The sequence below is a fragment of the Manihot esculenta genome, chromosome 5 (assembly GCF_001659605.2).
Source record: "Manihot esculenta cultivar AM560-2 chromosome 5, M.esculenta_v8, whole genome shotgun sequence".
NCBI classification, from domain to species: Eukaryota; Viridiplantae; Streptophyta; class Magnoliopsida; order Malpighiales; family Euphorbiaceae; genus Manihot; species Manihot esculenta.
The window spans coordinates 22,297,396-22,319,276 of NC_035165.2; the positions used below are offsets into that span (position 1 = coordinate 22,297,396).

The 21,881-nt window shown below is 37.6% G+C and overlaps 1 protein-coding gene across 2 annotated transcripts; it reads right to left on the reverse strand.

Moving 5' to 3' along the window:
• Positions 1-748: 748 nt before the first annotated feature.
• On the reverse strand, positions 749-21,671 carry LOC110615548. 2 transcript variants are annotated; one of them, XM_021757456.2, is made up of 5 exons: positions 21,433-21,671; positions 21,066-21,135; positions 20,612-20,944; positions 14,235-14,421; positions 749-1,102 (listed from the first exon to the last, which is right to left on the reverse strand). In XM_021757456.2, exons 3-5 carry the CDS (start codon positions 20,789-20,791, stop codon positions 948-950), a joined length of 522 nt encoding a protein of 173 aa, XP_021613148.1. In that variant the 5' UTR covers positions 20,792-20,944; positions 21,066-21,135; positions 21,433-21,671; the 3' UTR covers positions 749-947. The 2 variants fall into 2 exon arrangements, with proteins under 2 accessions (XP_021613148.1, XP_043812922.1); XM_043956987.1 differs by having other exon boundaries at positions 20,612-21,135.
• Between the last annotated feature and the right edge of the window lie 210 nt (positions 21,672-21,881).

Consider the following 21,881-nt stretch of genomic DNA (forward strand, 5'->3'; position numbering starts at 1 on the left):
ATTAAACAGTTAATTATCTTTATAAATCAATAAATATAATTTTAAAAAAAATTCTAGAAAACAGATTAATTATTAACTCTTATTATGGCTAAGAATAATTTTTTAAAATTTAAATTAGTATCAAGTAATAATATTAAATAATAAGTATATTACATAATTTAATAATAAAAATTTTATTAGAAATAAAATAATTTTATTAATAAATATTTATTTATTTATTAATTAATTATAAAAAAATGTGAAATAAAAGAAGAATGGTGAATAAATAGCGAGATTGTGAACGTGTTATAGCAGTTACGACCGAGTAAGGGTAAAGTTGTTAGACAGAAATAGAAGAAAAGAAATTTAATGGCTGGGGAATCTATTTCAATTTTAACGGAAATTTTCCATTAAATTAAATTATTTAAATAATCTTTTAATTTTTAATTAAATAATAATTTTAATATAATATCTAGTATTTGGATTGAATATTTAAAATTTGAGTGAATTGATTACAAGAATAACAATTCCCCAAATAACTAACAACTATTAAATCTAATTGCTCCTAGTTTTGCATTTGTTGGTAAATAAAACAGACAGAATATGTTGAAATTTTATTAATTTACTAATTTTACATCATCATGTACCTTCTCTCGAACATGTGTTTTAAGTATTAATACATGGTTCAGAGTTAATGAGTATGAGCATAGGTTGCTGATGTGTTGTTCTTTTGCCTTTTATAGGCTTGTATGGCAGCCATTAGACTATATAAATTAATAAAATTCTAGCATTATCATCCTTATATAGATAGACAGGTCATTACAAAGTGATAGTTTCCAATGTAGATTCAGAGATGATTAACAAGCATTGCATAGTAAAGTTGAGATACAAAAACCATTATAAATGCTGCGCATGGGAGAAAGTATAATGATTAACAGCTGCTATTGATTTGCTCATTCGATTACGGCTCAACTAGACCATTGAGGAAGTACCGGTCCACGATCAACAGGAATTCCGCCATACTTGCCAACCCTCAAGCCACGTTCACCGCCAGCACGAAATCCACTATCAGGATGACGAACATCGGAACGGCAAAAATAACAACCCTTCAGGGCGCTGGCATCTAAAATAAAAATAAACAATTAATTAGATAATAAAACAAGCATGAGACTTTGCTAATAATTTATCCGTCAAAGTTTAAACTTCTTTGCTTGACAGGGAATAAAGGAAGAACAAAAAGGTGGAAGCATCTAATCAAGACTGAAGCCTGCAAGTAAACTGTTCAAATTTCAAGACCCTTTCTAAAGCAAGACCCACACCATCCCGAAAGAAAAAAAAAAGAAGCCCCCAACTGAGTAATACTCCTGCACCAACAATGCCCAGATGCTAAGCTCTAACATTTTGTTTGGAATGAGGTTTTTTAAGGCAATAGAATGAAAACCTTAAACTGGTGTTCGGGAGGGAGTGAGGGTTATCACATACTCGGTAAGATTTTCTTAAAAACTTCAATTTCAACGGGTTGAGAAGATTTAGAAAATCTTCAAATACCTTAAGAAACTTATTTTCTGCCCTAACAATAAAAATTTATTAAGATTTAAAAATCATGAAAAGTCTTACCTTATAAATCATGATCTTAGAAAAACTTATTTTACTCTATTTCCTCCCAAACAGAGTGTAAATAGCTAAAAAATGCAAAAGATTGAATAACAACTTTTTAGAGTGGTGAGGACCACAATCACAAATCGAAAAATAATTGGTTACATGAACTCAAATGAATAGAATGAGGCACAAGGTAATAGGGATGGAGGCCCAAAACCAAGGAGCTACAAAGTATATTATAGAAGAGGGAAGTAACAGAATGTACAGGTGGAAGAGGTACAATTGGCAACTTCTATGAAGGATGGAAAAAAGGACATCTGGCTGGAATTAGTACCAAAAGAACATTCCTCTCCAGCATTTAAGGAAAGGGATGGCAGGAGAAAGGCATCTTTTGAATCCTGAACCATTCTCAACAGTGAGAGAGCGCGGAATACAATTCCCTGCAGGGAGAATGCTCATAGAGGCTGATTTCAGTCATCTTTGTTCTTTTGAGTTTATTGTTTTTCCTCTTCATCAGTGTTTCTACTGGTTTATTCAGAATAGAGATTGTAAACTTAATTCTGTAATTATTTTGCTGTCATTAATACAATCCAATTCCACTCCAAGTTTCCTTTTCAAATTTCATTTTTACACTCTTTCCTCTATCAAATTGGTCCACATGCCCAATCAACAATGATGAAAACAAGAATGGAGATCAAGAGGTAACAGGTGAGACGAGAATGACTGAATTGGAAGTAGTGGTGGCTGCCATTCATTTTGGACAAGACCAAACTACATTGGAAAACTCTGTCAAAAGCGGCAAATAGACCTCTATTGTTGGAAGATACCCTGACAATGGCTAAGAAGGTGGAAATGCCTAATTTTGATAGAACATGCCCCGATAGGCTGGGTTGCTAGATCAGAGCAATATTTTGAGATCCAAAGTATACCAAGAGAGATTAAGGTATCTCCAGCTTCGATTAGCTCCCTCCATCATATTGGTGAAGTTGGTTATGGCAACAAAATCCCCAACTGACTTGGACTCAGCTCCTAGAAGAACTAATGCAACGTTACAATGATGAGATGTTCGAAAATCCATATAAGCATTTAGTTGCTCTTGTAGAAATATAATATTTGTTTTCTTTCACAATAGAGATTACAACCTATTTATACATGAGAGACGGTATCTAAATAGGAAGGAAAATCAAGGTTATATACAATTCCTAAGATTAAGCAACTGACCCATCTATCAATATTTACTTCCTATATTAACATATTTACTTTCTATAACTTATAACACTCCCCCTCAAGTTGGATCATAAATGTTAATCATGCCCAACTTGTTACATATATAATCAACTCGAGTCCTATTTAGAGCTTTAGTAAAAATGTCTCCTAATTGTTCTCCAGTTCGAATATGTCCTGTTGATATTATCTTTTGTTAGACCTTTACACGAATAAAATGACAATCAATCTTGATGTGTTTAGTCCTCTCGTGAAATACTGGATTGGAGGCAATGTGGATAGCTGCTTGATTGTCACACCACAACTTAGCAAGCACCGAATTTGTGAACCCAACTTCTTCCAACAGTTGACGTATCCACAAAATTTCACAAACGGCTTGTGCCATGGCTCGATATTCAGATTCAGCACTAGAACGGGAGACTACATTTTGCTTCTTACTTTTCCATGAGACCAAGTTACCTCCCACAAAAACACAATACTCAGTAGTTGACCTCCTATCAACTTTCGAGCCTGCCCAATCAGCATAAAAAAAGCATTCAATATTTGAGTGCCCATGGTTACCATAGAATAGGTCTTGCCCTGGGGCCCCTTTAAGGTAACAAAGAATCTGTCCCAGAGCATCCCACTGGGCAATAGTAGGAGAGGACATAATCTGACTTACCACACTCACTGAATATGCAATATCAGGACGAGTCACCGTCAAATAATTCAGCTTGCCAACTAATCTTCTATACCTTCCAGGATCTGCAAATGGCTCACTGTCTTTTGTGGTAAGTTGAAGATTAGGGGTCATTGGGGCACTACAAGGCTTAGCACCCAATTTTCCTGTTTCTGCCAACAAATCAAGAACATATTTTCTTTGCGATAAGAAGATGCCTTTCTTACACCACATAACTTCGATTCCCAAGAAATATTTTAAGGAACCCAAATCCTTTGTATGAAACTGTGTTTTAAGAAATTTTTTTAGGGATGTGATGTCAGCAATGTCACTTCCTGTAATAACAATATCATCCACATATACTACAAGCAGAATTACTTCACTATCAGAATTTCTATAAAACACGAGTGATCACTTGCTCATCTTCATTTCAAACTGTTGGACCACCTCACTAAACCTATCAAACCATGCTCGAGGACTCTGTTTCAAGCCATAAAGGGATTTTCGAAGTCTACAAACTTTACCTGACTCCCCCTGAGCAACAAAACTAGGTGGTTGCTCAATATAAACCTCCTCCTAAAGATCACCATGAAGAAAAGCATTTTTAATATCCAGTTGATGCAAAGGCCAATCATGAGTAGCCGCCAAGGAAATAAACAATCCGACAGATGCAAGCTTGGCAACTGGGGAGAATGTATCAGAATAGTCAACTCCATAAGTTTGTGCATAACCTTTGGCCACTAACTAAGCCTTTGAGGCGAGCAATAGATCCATCAGGGTTTACTTTCACTGCAAACACCCATTTGCACCCAATAGCCCGCTTTCCTGGGGGCAAGGACATCAACTCCCAAGTACCATTAGTGTCAAGGGCCATCATTTCCTCTTCCATTGCAGCACGCCAACCAGGATGGGATAAAGCCTCAATAACAGTTTTGGGAATGGAAATAGAATCTAAAGCAGTGACAAAACAACGAGAAGAGGAGGATAATTGATCATAAGAGACACAAGATGAAATAGGATAAGTGCAAGTACGTTTACCTTTGCGAAGAGCAATGGGCAAATCCAAATCAGACAGTGAAGGATCAGTGGGAGCAGGATCAGTCGACGAAGAAGCGAGTAGCGGAACAGAGTCAGAGTCCTCTAAGCGTCTGGAATACACATTAAAGATGGGAGGGCGACCTGGCACATGAGCGAAAGGTGTAGGAGTAGTCTGAGGAGACAGAGAGCGAACAGTGTATAACAAGAGGTCATCTTCCTCCTCCTGGGTGCTATAAACAAATGATGGCGGAAAAAACGAAGTGGACTCAAAGAATGTTACATCCGCAGACACAAGATACCGATTCAGATCAGGAGAAAAACAACGATACCTTTTCTGACGTCAAGAGTAGCCAAGGAAGACACATTTGAGTGATTTGGGATCCAATTTAGTAACCTGTGGACGAACTTCACGAACAAAACAAGTACAACCAATGATACGTGGCTCAATAGGAAACAAAGATTTAGTGGGAAACAAAATGTTATAAGGGATATCACCATGAAGGATGGAGGAAGGCATGTGATTGATTAAAAAACAAGCAGTGGATACAGCATCAGCCCAAAAACATTTAGGTACCTTCATTTGGAATAAGAGGGCTCTGGCTACTTCAAGAAGATGTCGATTTTTTCTTTCAGCAACTCCATTTTGTGAAGGAGTGCCAACACAAGAGGACTGATGAAGAATCCCTTTTTGTAACTGAAGAATTTTGGAAAAATTTTGAGTATTTTTATATTTCACTCTTAATCTTTACAATTGGTCTACATGACTATTTATACACAGAGAATCATATCTAAACAGGAAGTAAATAATCAAATAATAATTACAGAGATAATTAAGGATCCTAATCAGATCAAATCAAATCTCTAGAATCAGCTAGGATTAGTTAAATAAGTCAACACTCCCCCTCAAGTTGGTGCAAAGATGTCACACATGCCCAACTTGCAAATCAGATTATGGTAGATCTTGTTGTTAAGCCCTTTAGTAAACACATCCGCAAGTTGCCCCATAGAAGTCACATGAACTAGGCTCAAGACACTGTCTGTTAATTTTTCTTTAATGAAGTGCCGATCAATTTCAATGTGCTTGGTTCGGTCATGTTGGACTGGATTTTGTGCTATACTTATAGCAGCTTTATTGTCACAATACAAAGTTATCTTGTCTCTCTCGGACAATCTCAACTCTTTCAATAACTTCTGTAACCATAAGAGTTCACATACTCCTTGGGCCATTGCTCTGTATTCTGCTTCTGCACTTGACTGAGCAACAATACTTTGTTTTTTGCTCCTCCAGGTGACAAGGTTCCCCCCCACAACTGTGCAGTAGCCAGAGGTGGATCTCCTGTCATCGAGAGATCCTGCCCAATCTGCATATGTAAAAGTTTCAATTCGGAGATGACCATGTTTGGAGTAAAGAAGCCCTTTCCCTGGCGCAGACTTTAGGTATCTCAAGATGCGAAGTACAGCTTGCATATGAGTCTCGCGAGGGTCATGCATGAATTGGCTGACTAAGCTAACAGCATAGGCTATATCCGGTCGAGTGTGTGAGAGATAAATCAACCTTCCTACCAATCTCTGATATCTTCCAATATCCACGGACTCACCAATTCCTGCTTTCAGCTTGTGATTACTTTCAATGGGAGATTCTGCTGGTTTACACCCCATCATACCAGTTTCTTCCAAAAGATCCAGAATGTACTTCCTTTGGGAGATGAAAATTCCTTTTTCTGATCTAGCCACCTCGATACCTAGAAAATATTGCAGTTTTCCCAGATCTTTGATTTCAAATTCCTGGGCCAACAACCTCTTTAGTTGAGCCATTTCCTCTTTGTCATCACCTGTCACCACTATATCATCAACATACACAATAAGAAGGGTGATCTTACCCTATGATGTTTGATAAACAGAGTGTGATCAGCATTGCTTTGTTGGTAACCAAAGGACATCATGGCTCTGCTAAACCTGTCAAACCAAGCTCTGGGAGATTGTTTTAGCCCATACAAATCCTTTTTTAACCTGCACACCTTTCCTTGTGTCTTCTCATCAGCGAACCCAGGAGGAATTTCCATGAACACTTCTTCCTCTAAATCTCCATGGAGGAAAGCATTCTTCACATCAAACTGTTGCAAGTCCCAGTCCAAGTTGGCTGCGCAAGATAACAAAACTCTGATTGAGTTCATTTTTGCAACTGGGGCAAATGTCTCTTGGTAATCCACTCCATAGGTTTGGGTGAATTCTTTAGCAACCAATCTGGCCTTAAACCGTTCAATTGTGCCATCAGTTTTGTGTTTCACTGTGAACACCCATTTACAGCCAACGAGTTTCTTCTCAGGTGGGAGAGTGACAAGCTCCCAAGTCTCATTTTTAGCCAATGCTTTCATCTCTTCAATCATTGCTTTCTTCCATTTAGGATCTGCAAGAGCTTTCTTCCAATCCTATGGAATAGACACAGAGGAAATAGACAAGGCAAAGGCTCTATAGGAAGGAGATAAAGATTCATAAGAAACAAAGTTAGAAATAGGGTGTTTAGTGCAAGATCTGACCCCTTTTCTTTGTGCAATAGGTTTATCTAAGTCATTGAAACATTCAAGAGTTGTGGGTAACTCACCAGAAGAAAGAGTTGTGGGTAACTCACCAGGAGAAGATTCTTGACTCTGAGTAGACTGCATAATGGCTTCTTCTGCCTTATCTGTCCTTGAATACCTTCTCAAATCTAGCTTGTCCAAACGACCAGTTCTCTCTCCCTGATTGGACATCTCCCCCTGTCTACTAGAACTCAAACTTTCTAGTTGAACCATATCATTCAGAATCACAGAATTCGGGATCACCTCTTCTTGCTCATTATTCTCCCCCTGAAGAGGTGAGTGAGTGGTACTGAAGTAGGGTTCAGTTTCTCGGAAGGTAACATCCATACTAACGAAGTATTTCCTAGAGGGAGGATGATAACACTTGTATCCCTTCTGTGTTGGAGAATACCCAACAAACACACATTTAAGGGCCTTGGGATTCAGTTTTCCTGCCGTCGGATAAAGCAAACACACCCAAATACTTTTGGTGGAACAACGTATGAATTCTTCCCTTGTAGAGCCATCAAAGGACTCATAAAGTTAAGGGTCTTGAGAGGCATTCTATTGATAAGATAAGCAGATGTAAGAATTGCATCTCCCCAATATGTTTTGGGTAAATTCATGGTGAACATAAGAGATCGAGCTACCTCCAATAGATGTCTATTTTTCCTCTCAGCAACGCCATTTTGAGCACTAGTATAAGGACAACTAGTCTGGTGTATTATCCCATTACTCTCCAAATAAGCAGAAAAGCTACTATCCATGTATTCTCTTCCATTGTCAGTTCTCAAAATTTTCACCTTAGTATCAAATTGAGTACAAACCATCTTATGAAAGGATTGAAAACAAGAAAAGACATCACTTTTAGCTGTAATCAAATAGACCCAAGTCATTCGAGTGCAACAATCAATAAAGGTGACAAACCATCGATTACCAGATAAAGAGACCGTTTGAGTAGGCCCCCAAACATCAGAATGAATAGTTGCAAAAGGAATTTGACTTTTATTATGACTCAAAGGATAGGATGTTCTAGTGTGTTTAGCATACTCACAAGCATCACAACATAAAGAGCCAAATTGGGTTTTAGCAAACAAATCAGGATAAAGTTTTTCTAAAACAAAAAATGATGGATGCCCTAACCGCCGGTGCCACTGTATTATTTCCTTATTGACATCATTATTTTCTCCAAAACAGGCTTGAGATATCGAAGAAGCCGGATCACCCTCCAACATGTATAAGCCATCATGCAGCCTACCATTGCCAATCATCTTCCCTGTGCGAAGATCCTGAATAACACAATGATCAGGAAAGAATTCAATTTTACAGTTAAGAGCATTGGTGATAGCACTGACAGATAAAAGGTTGACAGGAAAGTGGGGAACATGAAGGACAGATGATAATTTAATGTTGGATGTGCAAATAACAGAACCTGTTCTGGATATGGGAGTAAAAGAGCCATTAGCAATTCTAACACTATCTTTGGTTAGAGAAGGAGAATAATTGAGAAAGCCTTTATAAGAGCCTGTCATATGTCTATTCGCACCAGAATCGATAATCCATGGAACATTATTAAAAGAGGAAGCATTACCTGACTTTACAAAGTTAGATGTAGCACCAGAGGATGAAGAGGTGTCAATATGAGACAAGAGGCGCTTGAGACTCTAAAGTTCATTAGGGGAAAGGAACTCAGTCGTTGTTGTCTCCTGAAAGGGCTCCTCCACAGTTTCTGCTAACTTAGCTTGATTTCTAGAGGTACCTCGTTTTCCTCCACGACCTCTAGTGGGACGACCATGTAACTTCCAACAAGTCTCTTTGGTATGCCTTGGTTTCCCACAATATTCACAGTGTAAGTGATCTTTCTCAGAAGTAGGAGGCTGTGGTGTGCTCAAACTGGTAGTCAACCCAGCCTTTTCAACTGGTGCAGTATGAAGCATAGCATGTCGACGACTTTCCTCTTGTTGAACATGGGCATGGGCCTCTTCTAGAGAAGCAAAAGGATTTCTTCCCAACACTTGGACCCGAATTGGATCATATTCGTTATTCAACCCTTCTGCCATAGTAAAGATTTATGAACAGTGAAAGAATAGGAGGTACCCAAGGTTGTACACACAAGAAAGCCCAATTGATTCACCAAAAGACCGGGTAACAGCATGGGAGAGCCGGAAAGATGGTCGGAATCGTCGCCGGAGTGATCTGAGTGGCGAAACAGTGACAGACGATGGATCACGCGCTGGGAAGCGACGGGTCACGTGCCGGGAAGGGGTGGCGCGTGAGCCTCACGCGCAGGCTTTTCCGACGTCGGAGCTGGTCGATCGGCCGGCGGCAGTCCGGCGGTTCTCCTGGTGCCGGCGGTGAGAGAAAAAGAGGCTCCTAGATGGGTTAGTACCAAAATTGGTAGATCTAGGGTTTTGAAACCCTAAAAATGAAAAATTGAATTTGGACCCAAAAAATCAGGAAAAAGCTCTGATACCATGAAGAATTTTGGGAAAATTTTGAGTATTTTTATATTTCACTCTTAATCTTTACAATTGGTCTACATGACTATTTATACATAGAGAATCATATCTAAACAGGAAGTAAATAATCAAATAATAATTACAGAGATAATTAAGGATCCTAATCAGATCAAATCAAATCTCTAGAATCAGCTAGGATTAGTTAAATAAGTCAACAGTAACAAATAAGATTGAAATTCCCCAGAGAGATACTCTTTAGCATTATAACTTTGCAATATACAGATGGAAGTATTGAATTGGGTTTGGATTTCAGCATAAAATACACAAAAAATAGAAAATAATTCTGAACGACTCTTCATTAAAAATAACCAAGTAGTACGAGAGAAATCATCAACAAAAGTAACAAAATACTTAAAGCCAGACTTAGACACAACAGGACAAGGACCCCAAACATCTGAATGGACTAACTCAAAGGGGGACGAAGCCCGTTTATTGACTCAAGACAGTGTAGGTAAACGATGATGTTTGGCAAATTGACAAGACTCACAATCTAAAATAGACAAAGAATGAAACTGTGGATATAACTTCTTTAAAGCCGAGAGAGAAGGATGCCCCAAACGACAATGAACATCAAAAGGTGTTAAACGCGTGGAGCATACCAGAGATCGAGGACATCGAGGTAGTTGCTGATCCAAAACGTAAAGACCCTCTGACTCACTCCTCTACCAATAATATGCTTCGTCGAAAGATCCTGAAAAACACAGTGATCAGGAAAGAATGAGACACAACAATTCAATGCATGAGTGAGTTTACTCACGAAAAGCAAATTAAATGCGAACTTAGGGAGACATAACACAGAGGATACAGAAAGAGAAGGGGTTAAGTTGACATGACCAGAACCCATGATAGAAGAGTTAGTGCCATCAACAAGAGTAACATAAGAAGGCGATGTATGAGACTCAAGATTGGACAAAAGGGTAGAATTACCTGACATATGATCGGTAGCACCAGAATCAATAACCCATTTGGAGGATGAAGACACAAGACATGCAGTAGAATTACCTGACTCGGCGATTGCAGTGATAGAGGAGGAATTAGAGGATTTTAGAGATGTCTGGTATTGGATGAATTGTGCATACTCATCTGCAGATATCAAAATTCTCTGATCGGAAGACCCATTCAATTTGTGTTCCGTGATTTTAGTCATCATAGGAATCACATCAGTTACGGTGGTGGTTTTAACTTCAGCCATAAAGACAACCAACCCAAAACGATAGTAACAAAAGAAACACAGAATCAGAAAACAGTACCCGGTGTGAACAATACTCCCGTGAACAGTACCGATGAACAGAACCCGAACAGCAAACAAACCTCAGATCTGACAAGGGAATGATATGGCGATTCCAGCGATGGTGAGATCCAAATGTTACCCTTTATGGATAACCAAAATGAACGGAACCCTAAGTCTCCACAAAAAAATTTTAAAATTTGACGAGAGAAAAAAAAAAATCTCTACGAGAATGGCTCTGATACCATGTAGAAATATAATATTTGTTTTCTTTCACAATAGAGATTACAACCTATTTATACATGAGAGACGGTATCTAAATAGGAAGGAAAATCAAGCCTATAATTATACAATCCCTAAGATTAAGCAACTGACCCATCTATCAATATTTACCTTCCTATATTAACATATTTACTTCCTATATTAACATATTTACTTTCTATAACTTATAACAACTCTGAAGCAGGTGGGGACGATGAGGAAGCAGAAGAATGAATTGCAAGAAAGAATGAAATGTGATTCAAGAACTCAAAAAATGAGAAAGAAGGAACAACGTCCTTTTCTAGAAATAGAAATGGAACCCCAGAAGTGAGATTAGATGAGAAGAGAAACAGAAATGTAAGAAAGAATGAGAGTATATAGAAGAATTCGAGAGAAACATAAGAAAAAAGAGAGAAACAGAGGAAAGATGAGGAAAGAGTAGAAGTTAGGGCAAATAGAGAAAGAAAGGGATGAGGAATAGAACAAGAAATAGAGAGAAAAGCAGAACTTAGATGAGAGAGATTAGAGAAAAAATAATTAGAATCTTGATGTTCCTTGGATTTCCAAAAAGTTCAAGAAAGAAAAGAAGAAATATGAATTCCAAGAAAAGGAAGCAGAATAAGAGAACAGAAAAAAAAAAAAAAAAAAACTGGAATAGAACAGAAAAAAAGCCCTGGAATTTAGTGCCTATTGATCGTATGCTCTAATACCACTTGTTGCATAGCAGAACTGTAATTCCCTTTGAAACAGAGAAATAGGGAGAGAAAGAAATCAAAGTAGATTGAGTTGAGAAAAAAAAAATAAGAAGGGGAGAAGTAATAGAGAGAATTAGAGAAGAGGAGAGAGCACAAATAGGGAGAAAGAGTTTATCTTGATTACTAATGATCTTCCATATCTTTCTCTTTATAAGTTCCTATTTATACAATTTTGAGTCCCATAACTACTTTCTACGATTACAATGGAGTAAAGAGATTAATCTACTATTTCTTTATTCCTTGGTCATATCAGTTTCTTCTTCAGCCCTTTCAATTTATTTCCCCAACCCCTCTACCTCTAGATTTCTTTCACTCAGATTTCTAGTCTCTCAACCATGCTCTGGTTTTTTAATTTTTATCCCATGTCCTTTCTCCTTCTATCAATAGGCAATCTTGATTTCTTCCCTTCTCCTCTCTTTCGTTCGCTATTGCTCTCGATTGTGTAGCTGACTTATTCAACCACAAAATAATAAATTCATCTTTGAACAGTGTTATCAAGGCGAGAGGCGACACTAAAGCGAGGCGAGAGGCGAGGTGACGCCTTTTTGAAAAAAAGGCGATAAAGCCAAAATTTTATTATATATTTTAAATATACATATATATATATACAAACACTTCAATGAACACCCATATTTAAAGGAAAAGTTACATGTTCAAATGAAATATATATATTATTTGTAGCAATAGAAGAAGAGAGAAGTTTTTTTAAAAAAAAGGGAAAAGAAAAAGTGGATTTGCTACTGTGCCAGCCCAACAAAGAGAGAAGAGAGGATGAGAAAGAGAAGGAAAAAAGGAGGAGAAGAGAGAAAATATTAAAAAAAGAAGACATGTTGCTATACAGGTACAGTAGGGAGAGAAGAGAGGAGAAAGAAGAAGAAGAAGAAGAAAGGAGGAGACACATAACTGGTTGATGGTATTTGGAGTAAGAAAGATTAAAAAATTTGCATTTTAGTTGCTACAAAAGTATTATATGCTGTTTGAAAGAGACGGAGAGAGACTAAAATTTCTCTTTTGTTGTTTAAAAGCTTTTTTTTTTTTAAAAAAAGGTTGCTTCAGTGAGGCACTGCCTCGGCGCCTCTCGCGTGGCGCCTTTGTGGACTGAGGCGTCACCTTTGAGCAGGCCTCGCCTCAGTCAGGCGAGGTGAGAGGGTGGTACCTCGCGTCGCCTCTCGCCTTTTTTCGCCTTTAATAACACTGTCTTTAAGGCATCTAAGTCTATCAATAATCATAGCAGGTCCCCTTCATGTTGTGTATGGGAGAGGCAAGGCAGGGTATGACATCTTTGAAATATGAACTCTTTATTTCGTGTCATTTGTTGGCTCCAGTGTTTCAAGTCTAAATCTGTGTTGTTTGATGGAATTTGTTTTTTTTGTTGTTAAATTTGGGTCAGACCTAACTCACCCCAAAAGCTAGCTTAAGGGGAGGAGTGCCTATGCATATAAGGGGCACATTACCCTTTTCTACAACCGATGTGGATTCAACATACCTCCTCGCGTCCAGAATTTTACTGGTGCATGACATATTTATAGGAGGCCCAACATCGGATAGGGAGGCTCTGATACCATGTTAAATTTGAGTCAGGCCTAACTCACTCCAAAAACTAGCTTAAGGGGAGGAGTGTGTATAAGCCCATATAAGGGGCACATTACCCCTTTCCACAATCGATGTGGGATTCAACAGTTGTAATGTGTCATCCTCGCTTAGGCTTTCTCTTGTAAAATTACTGTATTTGATTTCTGCAAATGTAAACTAGTCGTGTGTGATTACTGTATTGGATATTTTGAATAGACAAGTTTGTCTTTGCTTAGGCTACTGCTGAATTTGGCTCCTGTAATCCGATGGTTCAAACTGAACCAAATTTTTTCAGTTTGATTCTAACTCTTGGTTCTGTTCTCTAGTAAATTTTGGTATATTTGGTTTGAGCGGTTTGGTTTGGTTTGGTTTGACTTTGAACCGAATCGACCGAATGCTCACTTCTAATTAAATATATGAAATAAAAATCCATATAGTAGTCATAGGAAGCCAACAAGAGAAAATGAATATCGTAACACTACCTATCCATGTCAATGCATATAGGAGCATACAAATACCAAAGCCCAAAAATTTCAGGATAAAACAACAGCCAACACATAAAACAACTTGTCAACATATACAACAATGTCTTATAGACTAAATAAGAGAAAGACTCATGCACATAAATAAGCCGAGGGGAAACATTTTAAGAACTTGAATAATATAGAAATTTGATATTCATACATTACTTCATGAGATCAATCAATACGTCATTGTGCAAATTAAGAATATGTGCAGTTAAACATCATCGAACATGCAAATAAGTCATCAGGAAGCAAAGAGAATAAACTTTGTAATTTGCCTATCTTTTCAAATGCTAATAGAAAACACACAAGTACGTACCAGAGCCCTTAGGTTTCAGCATACAACAGCAAGTGACACGTAAAGCATTTCCATATAATTCAGCAAAAAAGAGTTTTGGGGAGCATTTGAAATTTCTGGGTTTGGCCTCAAAATTGATATGATGCCATGAGCCCAAAACACAAAACGTTGAGCAATTCAGAACCTTCACAAGCTCAAAATCCACATCCTAAGAAAATGAGGAAAAGGAAGGGAAACAGAATTACAAATCCTCAAGAATAAAGAATTATAGATTTGGAACAATTGAAGTAAGAAGTAATGAGAATCCCAAGAAATCTACATAACTATGTAAAAGCTAAAACAAAGAGAAGATATTTTTCTTTGGCCAGGAAGATATATTTGATTAACTAATTTTTCTAAATGCCCTAAATATCAGAAAATATTTTCCATGAAACAAACGGAGCCTTAGTAAACAAATTATAACCATTATTAAATGAATTGCTATAATTATTTTGCAATAAATCAAATTTGTAACCTTAATGTTGGTAATAATTATTTTCTAACGAATATAAGGTTGTAACCTAATTGCTAAATTAATATGCAGTTATACTTTAGCTTGTTCAAGTATAAATAGGATTCTAGGTTTTTAGATTTATCATTCACAAGAGAAATAGTTTTTATGAACTAGATCCAGTGGTTCTGGCTTTAACAGATTCTCTTGCAGTATTGTTCCTCCTCTCATATTCAACAAGTGGTACCAAAATCAGAGGTTGCTGTCAGGAAAAATATCACAGTTCTACTACTGTACAGCCTAGGACTGCAAAGCCTTTGAATATAGACTTTATTGGTATTTCTGCACAACGACCGACATATTCTGGTAAATCTAGCCGGTTCTAGTAGTTCAATTGTGTTATAAGTTATAGAAAGTAAATATGTTAATATAGGAAGTAAATATTAATAGATGGGTCAGTTGCTTAATCCTAGGGATTGTATAATCATACACTTGATTTTCCTTCCTATTTAGATACCCTCTCTCATGTATAAATAGATTGTAATCTCTATTGTGAAATACAACAAATATTATCATTTTAAATGGTATCAGAGCCTTTCTCGTAGATATTTAATTTTTCTCTCCCGTCAAAGTTTTTTTAAGGAAAAAAAAAAAAAAATTTTTTTGGAGACTTAGGGCTCTGTTTATTTGGTTTACCCATAACGGGTAATATTTGGATCTCACCATCGCTGGAGCCGCCACATTGTTCCCTTGTCAGATCTGAGGTTTATTTGCCGTTCGGGTTTTGGGGGAGGTGTTTTTATCGGTACTGTTCACGGGTACTGTTCATCGGACTGTTCACGGGTACTGTTCATCGGACTGTTCACGGGTACTGTTCATCGGAACTCTTCACGGGTACTGTTCATCGGAACTGTTCACGGGTACTGTTCATCGACACTGTTCACAAGTACTGTTCATCGACACTGTTCACGTGGTACTGTTCATCGGTACTGTCACGCCGGGTACTGTTTTATGATTCTGTGTTTCTTTTGTTGCTGTCGTTTTGGGTTTGTTGTCATGGTTGAAGTGAAAACCACCACCGTAACTGATGTGATTCCTATAATGACTAAAATCACGGAACACAAATTGAATGGATCTTCCAATCAAGGAATTTTGATATCTGCAGATGAGTATGCACAATTCGTCCAATACCAGGCATCTCTAAAATCCTCTAATTCCTCCTCTATCACTGCAATTGCCGAGTCAGGTAACTCTACTACATGTCTTGTGTCTTCATCCTCAAAATGGGTTATTGATTCTGGTGCTACCGATCATATGTCAGGTAATTCTACCCTTTTGTCCAATCTTGAGTCTCGTACATCGCCTTCTTATGTTACTCTTGCTGATGGCACTAAATCTTCTGTCATTGGTTCTGGTCATGTCAACTTAACCCCTTCTCTTTCTATATCCTCTGTGTTATGTCTCCCTAAGTTCGCATTTAATTTGCTTTCCGTTAGTAAACTCACTCGTGCATTGAATTGTTGTGTCTCATTCTTTCCTGATCACTGTGTTTTTCAGGATCTTTCGACGAAGCAGATTATTGGTAGAGGGAGTGAGTCAGAGGGTCTTTACGTCTTGGATTAGCAACTACCTCGATCTCCTCAATCTCTGGTATGCTCCACGCGTTTAACACCTTTTGATGTTCATTGTCGTTTAGGGCATCCTTCTCTCTCAGTTTTAAAGAAGTTATATCCACAGTTTCATTCTTTGTCTACTCTAGATTGTGAGTCTTGTCAATTTGCCAAACATCATCGTTTACCTACACTGCCTCGAGTCAATAAACGGGCTTCGTCTCCCTTTGAGTTAGTACATTCAGATGTTTGGGGTCCTTGTCCTGTTGTGTCTAAGTCTGGCTTTAAGTATTTTGTTACTTTTGTTGATGATTTCTCTCGTACTACTTGGTTATTTTTAATGAAGAGTCGTTCAGAATTATTTTCTGTTTTTTGTGCATTTTATGCTGAAATCCAAACCCAATTCAATACTTCCATCCGTATATTGCAAAGTGATAATGCTAAAGAGTATCTCTCTGGGGAATTTCAATCTTATTTGTTACAAAAAGGGATTCTTCATCAGTCATCTTGTGTTGCCACTCCTTCACAAAATGGAGTTGCTGAAAGAAAAAATCGACATCTTCTTGAAGTAGCCAGAGCTCTCTTATTCAAAATGAAGGTACCTAAATGTTTTTGGGCTGATGCTGTATCCACTGCTTGTTTTTTGATCAATCGCATGCCTTCCTCCATCCTTCATGGTGATATCCCTTATAACATTTTGTTTCCCACTAAATCTTTGTTTCCTATTGAGCCACGTATGTTTGGTTGTACATGTTTTGTTCGTGATGTTCGTCCACAGGTTACTAAATTGGATCCTAAATCACTCAAATGTGTCTTCCTTGGCTACTCTCGACGTCAGAAAGGGTATCGTTGTTTTTCTCTTGATCTGAATCGGTATCTTGTATCTGCGGATGTAACATTCTTTGAGTCCACTCCATTTTTTCCGCCATCATCTGTTTATAACACCGAGGGGGAGGAAGATGACCTCTTGTTATACACTGTTCGCTCTTTGTCTCCTCAGACTACTCCTACACCTTTCGCTCATGTGCCAGGTCGCCCTCCCATCTTTCATGTGTATTCCAGACGCTTAGAGGACTCTGACTCCATTCCGCTACCTGCTTCTTCGTCGACAGATCCTGCTCCCACTAATCCTTCACCGTCTGATTTAGATTTGCCCATTGCTCTTCGCAAAGGTAAACGTACTTGCACTTATCCTATTTCATCTTGTGTCTCTTATGATCAATTATCCTCCTCTTCTCGTTGTTTTGTCACTGCTTTAGATTCTATTTCAATTCCCAAAACTGTTATTGAGGCTTTGTCCCATCCTGGTTGGCGTGCTGCAATGGAAGAGGAAATGATGGCCCTTGACACTAATGGTACTTGGGAGTTGATGTCCTTGCCCCCAGGAAAGCGGGCTATTGGGTGCAAATGGGTGTTTGCAGTAAAAGTAAACCCTGATGGATCTATTGCTCGCCTCAAGGCCCGTTTAGTGGCCAAAGGTTATGCACAAACTTATGGAGTTGACTATTCTGATACATTCTCTCCAGTTGCCAAGCTCGCATCTGTCCGATTGTTTATTTCCTTGGCGGCTACTCATGATTGGCCCTTGCATCAACTGGATATTAAAAATGCTTTTCTTCATGGTGATCTTCAGGAGGAGGTTTATATTGAGCAACCACCTGGTTTTGTTGCTCAGGGGGAGTCAGGTAAGGTTTGTAGACTTCGAAAATCCCTTTATGGCTTGAAACAGAGTCCTCGAGCATGGTTTGGCAGGTTTAGTGAGGTGGTCCAACAGTTTGGAATGAATATGAGTAAGTGTGATCACTCAGTGTTTTATAGAAATTCTGATAGTGGAGTAATTCTGCTTGTAGTATATGTGGATGATATCGTTATTACAGGAAGTGACATTGCTGGCATCACATCCCTAAAAGAATTTCTTAAAACACAGTTTCATAGAAAGGATTTGGGTTCCTTGAAATATTTCTTGGGAATTGAAGTTATGCGGTGTAAGAAAGGCATCTTCTTATCTCAAAGAAAATATGTTCTTGATTTGTTGGCAGAAACAGGAAAATTGGGTGCTAAGCCTTGTAGTACCCCAATGACCCCTAACCTTCAACTTACCACAGAAGACAGTGAGCCATTTGCAGATCCTGGAAGGTACAGAAGATTAGTTGGTAAGCTGAATTATTTGACTGTGACTCGTCCTGATATTGCATATTCAGTGAGTGTGGTAAGTCAGTTTATGTCCTCTCCTACTGTTGCCCAGTGGGATGCTCTGGGACAGATTCTTTGTTACCTTAAAGGGGCCCCAGGGCGAGGCCTATTCTATGGTAACCATGGGCACTCAAATATTGAATACTTTTCTGATGCTGATTGGGCAGGCTCAAAAGTTGATAGGAGGTCAACTACTGGGTATTGTGTTTTTGTGGGAGGTAACTTGGTCTCATGGAAAGTAAGAAGCAAAATGTGGTCTCCCGTTCTAGTGCTGAATCTGAATATCGAGCCATGGCACAAGCCGTTTGTGAAATCTTGTGGGTACGTCAACTGTTGGAAGAAGTTGGGTTTTCAAATTCGGTGCCTGCTAAGTTGTGGTGTGATAATCAAGCAGCTATCCACATTGCCTCCAATCCAGTATTTCACGAGAGGACCAAACACATCGAGATTGATTGTCATTTTGTTCGTGAAAAGGTTCAACAAAAGATAATATCAACAGAACATATCCGAACTGGAGAACAATTAGGAGATATTTTCACGAAAGCTCTAAATGGGACTCAAGTCGATTATATATGTAACAAGTTGGGCATGATTAACATTTATGATCCAACTTGAGGGGGAGTGTTATAAGTTATAGAAAGTAAATATGTTAATATAGGAAGTAAATATTGATAGATGGGTCAGTTGCTTAATCCTAGGGATTGTATAATCATAGACTTGATTTTCCTTCCTATTTAGATACCCTCTCTCATGTATAAATAGATTGTAATCTCTATTGTGAAATACAACAAATATTATCATTCTACAAATTGAAAAATGAATCACAAATTATAACACATGGAGTAATTCTACTAACCTGAAACTTTAGATAACTTAAACTACATGATGCAAACTAGAAAAGTAGGAAAACTAATTAACCTAGTTGTACTAATTAAAACCCAGTTGTAATAGAAAAGCATCTAGACTAACTCTGCAGCTGTATCTAGATAAAACAAGTAAAAAAACATTCTTGGATTGAGGATGCATAATTGGAAATGTGTTGTGGAGTGTTTGGGACTCCATTAACATGCTGGTCAGGTAAGGAACACGCTTTGAGCCTGTTTCTGGGCTCTAGAACACGCCTAAGTCATGTCCTTCTCTGCCTCTGCCTGCGAAACATGCCTGGGGCATGCTCTGGCCACACTAATCTTCCGCTGCTTCTTTCATTGCTCCTTTTCCCACTTTCCCAAGAACCCCTCACTAAAATGTGCCATGTCAGATTCAATTCTTCCAGTAATCTTACAAGTTCTTAGATAATTCAAGTAGCCTGTTTATGTAGTGCCATCTAAAGTTGGAGCAGTTTTATCTAAATGTCTAAACGTACTTGATAATTGTTTACTAATAGTTTAAAAATCAAATAACCAAGATTAAAAATGGACATGCTTTATTTTTCTTACGCTTATTCAATAGACTCCTTGCAAAGGTCAATCAATCTTTTCAGCTAAAGTGAGGTTCCATCAATGATTAAGACAAATATTCCCTTAAACTTCATGTAACCAGTGAAAATATCCCGAAGTCTAATTCTATAGAACTTCTCACACAATATGATATATTAAACATCATGGTGGTGAAGATGAGTTTTTTACATTGTCCTTAACCATTGCTTCCTGTGTTAGTGTTTGCTATATGATGATACCAACCATGGTAAATAAAACCCAGGTTTCAAAAGAAAAGCAGATGAGCCGCTAACAAAGACAACACATTCCATGTTCACTGTATCTTTTTTTCAATGCCTCACATATATGGGGCATGAGAGGATAACTTTAACATAATGGTCGGAAAAAATAAGTGGAAAAAAAAAATCATTTTAATCTATCCTATGACGCCTTAGTTTGTATGTCAAGTAGGAATAATAATTGATTTTCTTTAAGGGTTCATCTGTAGCTAATTAGAGTTGCAGGTCAAGCAAGAAGGTTGCATCGAAGATTCTAATATCATTTTCTTCTTCTAGAATTAATAGTCTCTCTTCATATAGATTGCAAATCATCTCCTATTATCATAACCTCTCAACCACAATGCAAGCATATGTGCACGTGTCACAACTAGCAAATAAAAGAAAAACTAACCTCTTGACGATTGTAATGTGCTAATGCAGCCTTAGCATAACTCTTACCCTGCTTCGCTATCAGTTTCTCCTTTGCATGCTTTTCTTCAGGTGTCTCTAGCTTCTCTAGTTCAGCTTTATCCAATCGTTCAATTCTTAAAAGTAATCCATTCTCCCCAGTGAAAAATTTACACCCTTCCATTATGGTGCATTTTTCTTCCCCCGATAGGGATTCTTATAAATAAGCGGAAATCGACCGATATTAAAATCATAATTATTGACATTAACTGGAATATTCATCTTCAGATATTTCTGTTTCAAGCGTTCACACAGATCTTCAAGTTCTCTTTTCACCCTTCAATTAGATAGAGAAGCCAAAGAGTATATATATACAAGCAAAATTTAATTAAACCAAATCCAAAATGCATGGCCAAAGGATAACACCAAAACTAACAAGATTAACTGAGATATTGGACCTTTTTTGCTTTTTGCTTAGCATGTTGTCTCCGTTTTCTGTCATATTTGGATTAAATACGCCACAGCAATCTAAACACCGAACAGGAGGAATTAGGGCATGCATATATTTGGAGATTTATATCAAAATGACCTAATTCGTGCGCTTTAACATAGATTACTCTAAAATCTAAATCGTGTTCTGATAATTTTAGAGTATTCTCAGTTCAATAACGTGGCTTGTTTTATACTAACACTATCCTAGAGGCTTCGACACGCATAAAACTCCAATTAAAAGCTTTCCAGGACTAAAATCTAAGTGAACCGGTGGCCATAAGCACTTAAGCAGCATTAGCAAGAGACGGAGGAAGAAATATACAAAGAACTTACTGGAGTTCTGTGTTTGGCATTAGCGTCTCCGAGTCGGAGATGAAGGAGCTTTCGGGATTTCCCTTTTCCTCCCGGTGTTGTTATACCTTAGAGGATCTTGTTGGGCGCCGGTGCGATTTTGCGTTCCCAATGTTGTTAAATCTGTGTCGCAAGATTCTCGGAAAAGAAAAAATGGAATTTTCTTTTTTTAATTACAAAATTTTCAAGATTTTTCAAGTGGATCCACTGAAAAAAAATCCTATTATTTTACATCAAAATGATTCCTTTCGTTTAGTATTGTTAAATATTACTAAAAAAATTATGATTTTTTAATATATAATAAAATTTATGCATTAGCCCCTTTATTTTTAAATTTTGTATTTGATTAATAAATAACTTTTGATTTAAATTCTATACTTTAATTAAAATTAATATATATTTTTATAAATTATATCCTAAATGTTATAGTT

What these genes read in the sequence shown, in the direction of transcription:
- LOC110615548 (XM_021757456.2), bottom strand. Translation starts at nt 20,791, where the DNA reads ATGGAAGGGTGTAAATTTTTCACTGGGGAGAATGGATTACTTTTAAGA. An exon ending in CACATTACAATCGTCAAGAG is followed by an intron (nt 14,422 to 20,611) that starts GTTAGTTTTTCT and finishes TCATTTTCTTAG; the next exon opens with GATGTGGATTTTGAGCTTGT. An exon ending in GCTGAAACCTAAGGGCTCTG is followed by an intron (nt 1,103 to 14,234) that starts GTACGTACTTGT and finishes TTTTTATTTTAG; the next exon opens with ATGCCAGCGCCCTGAAGGGT.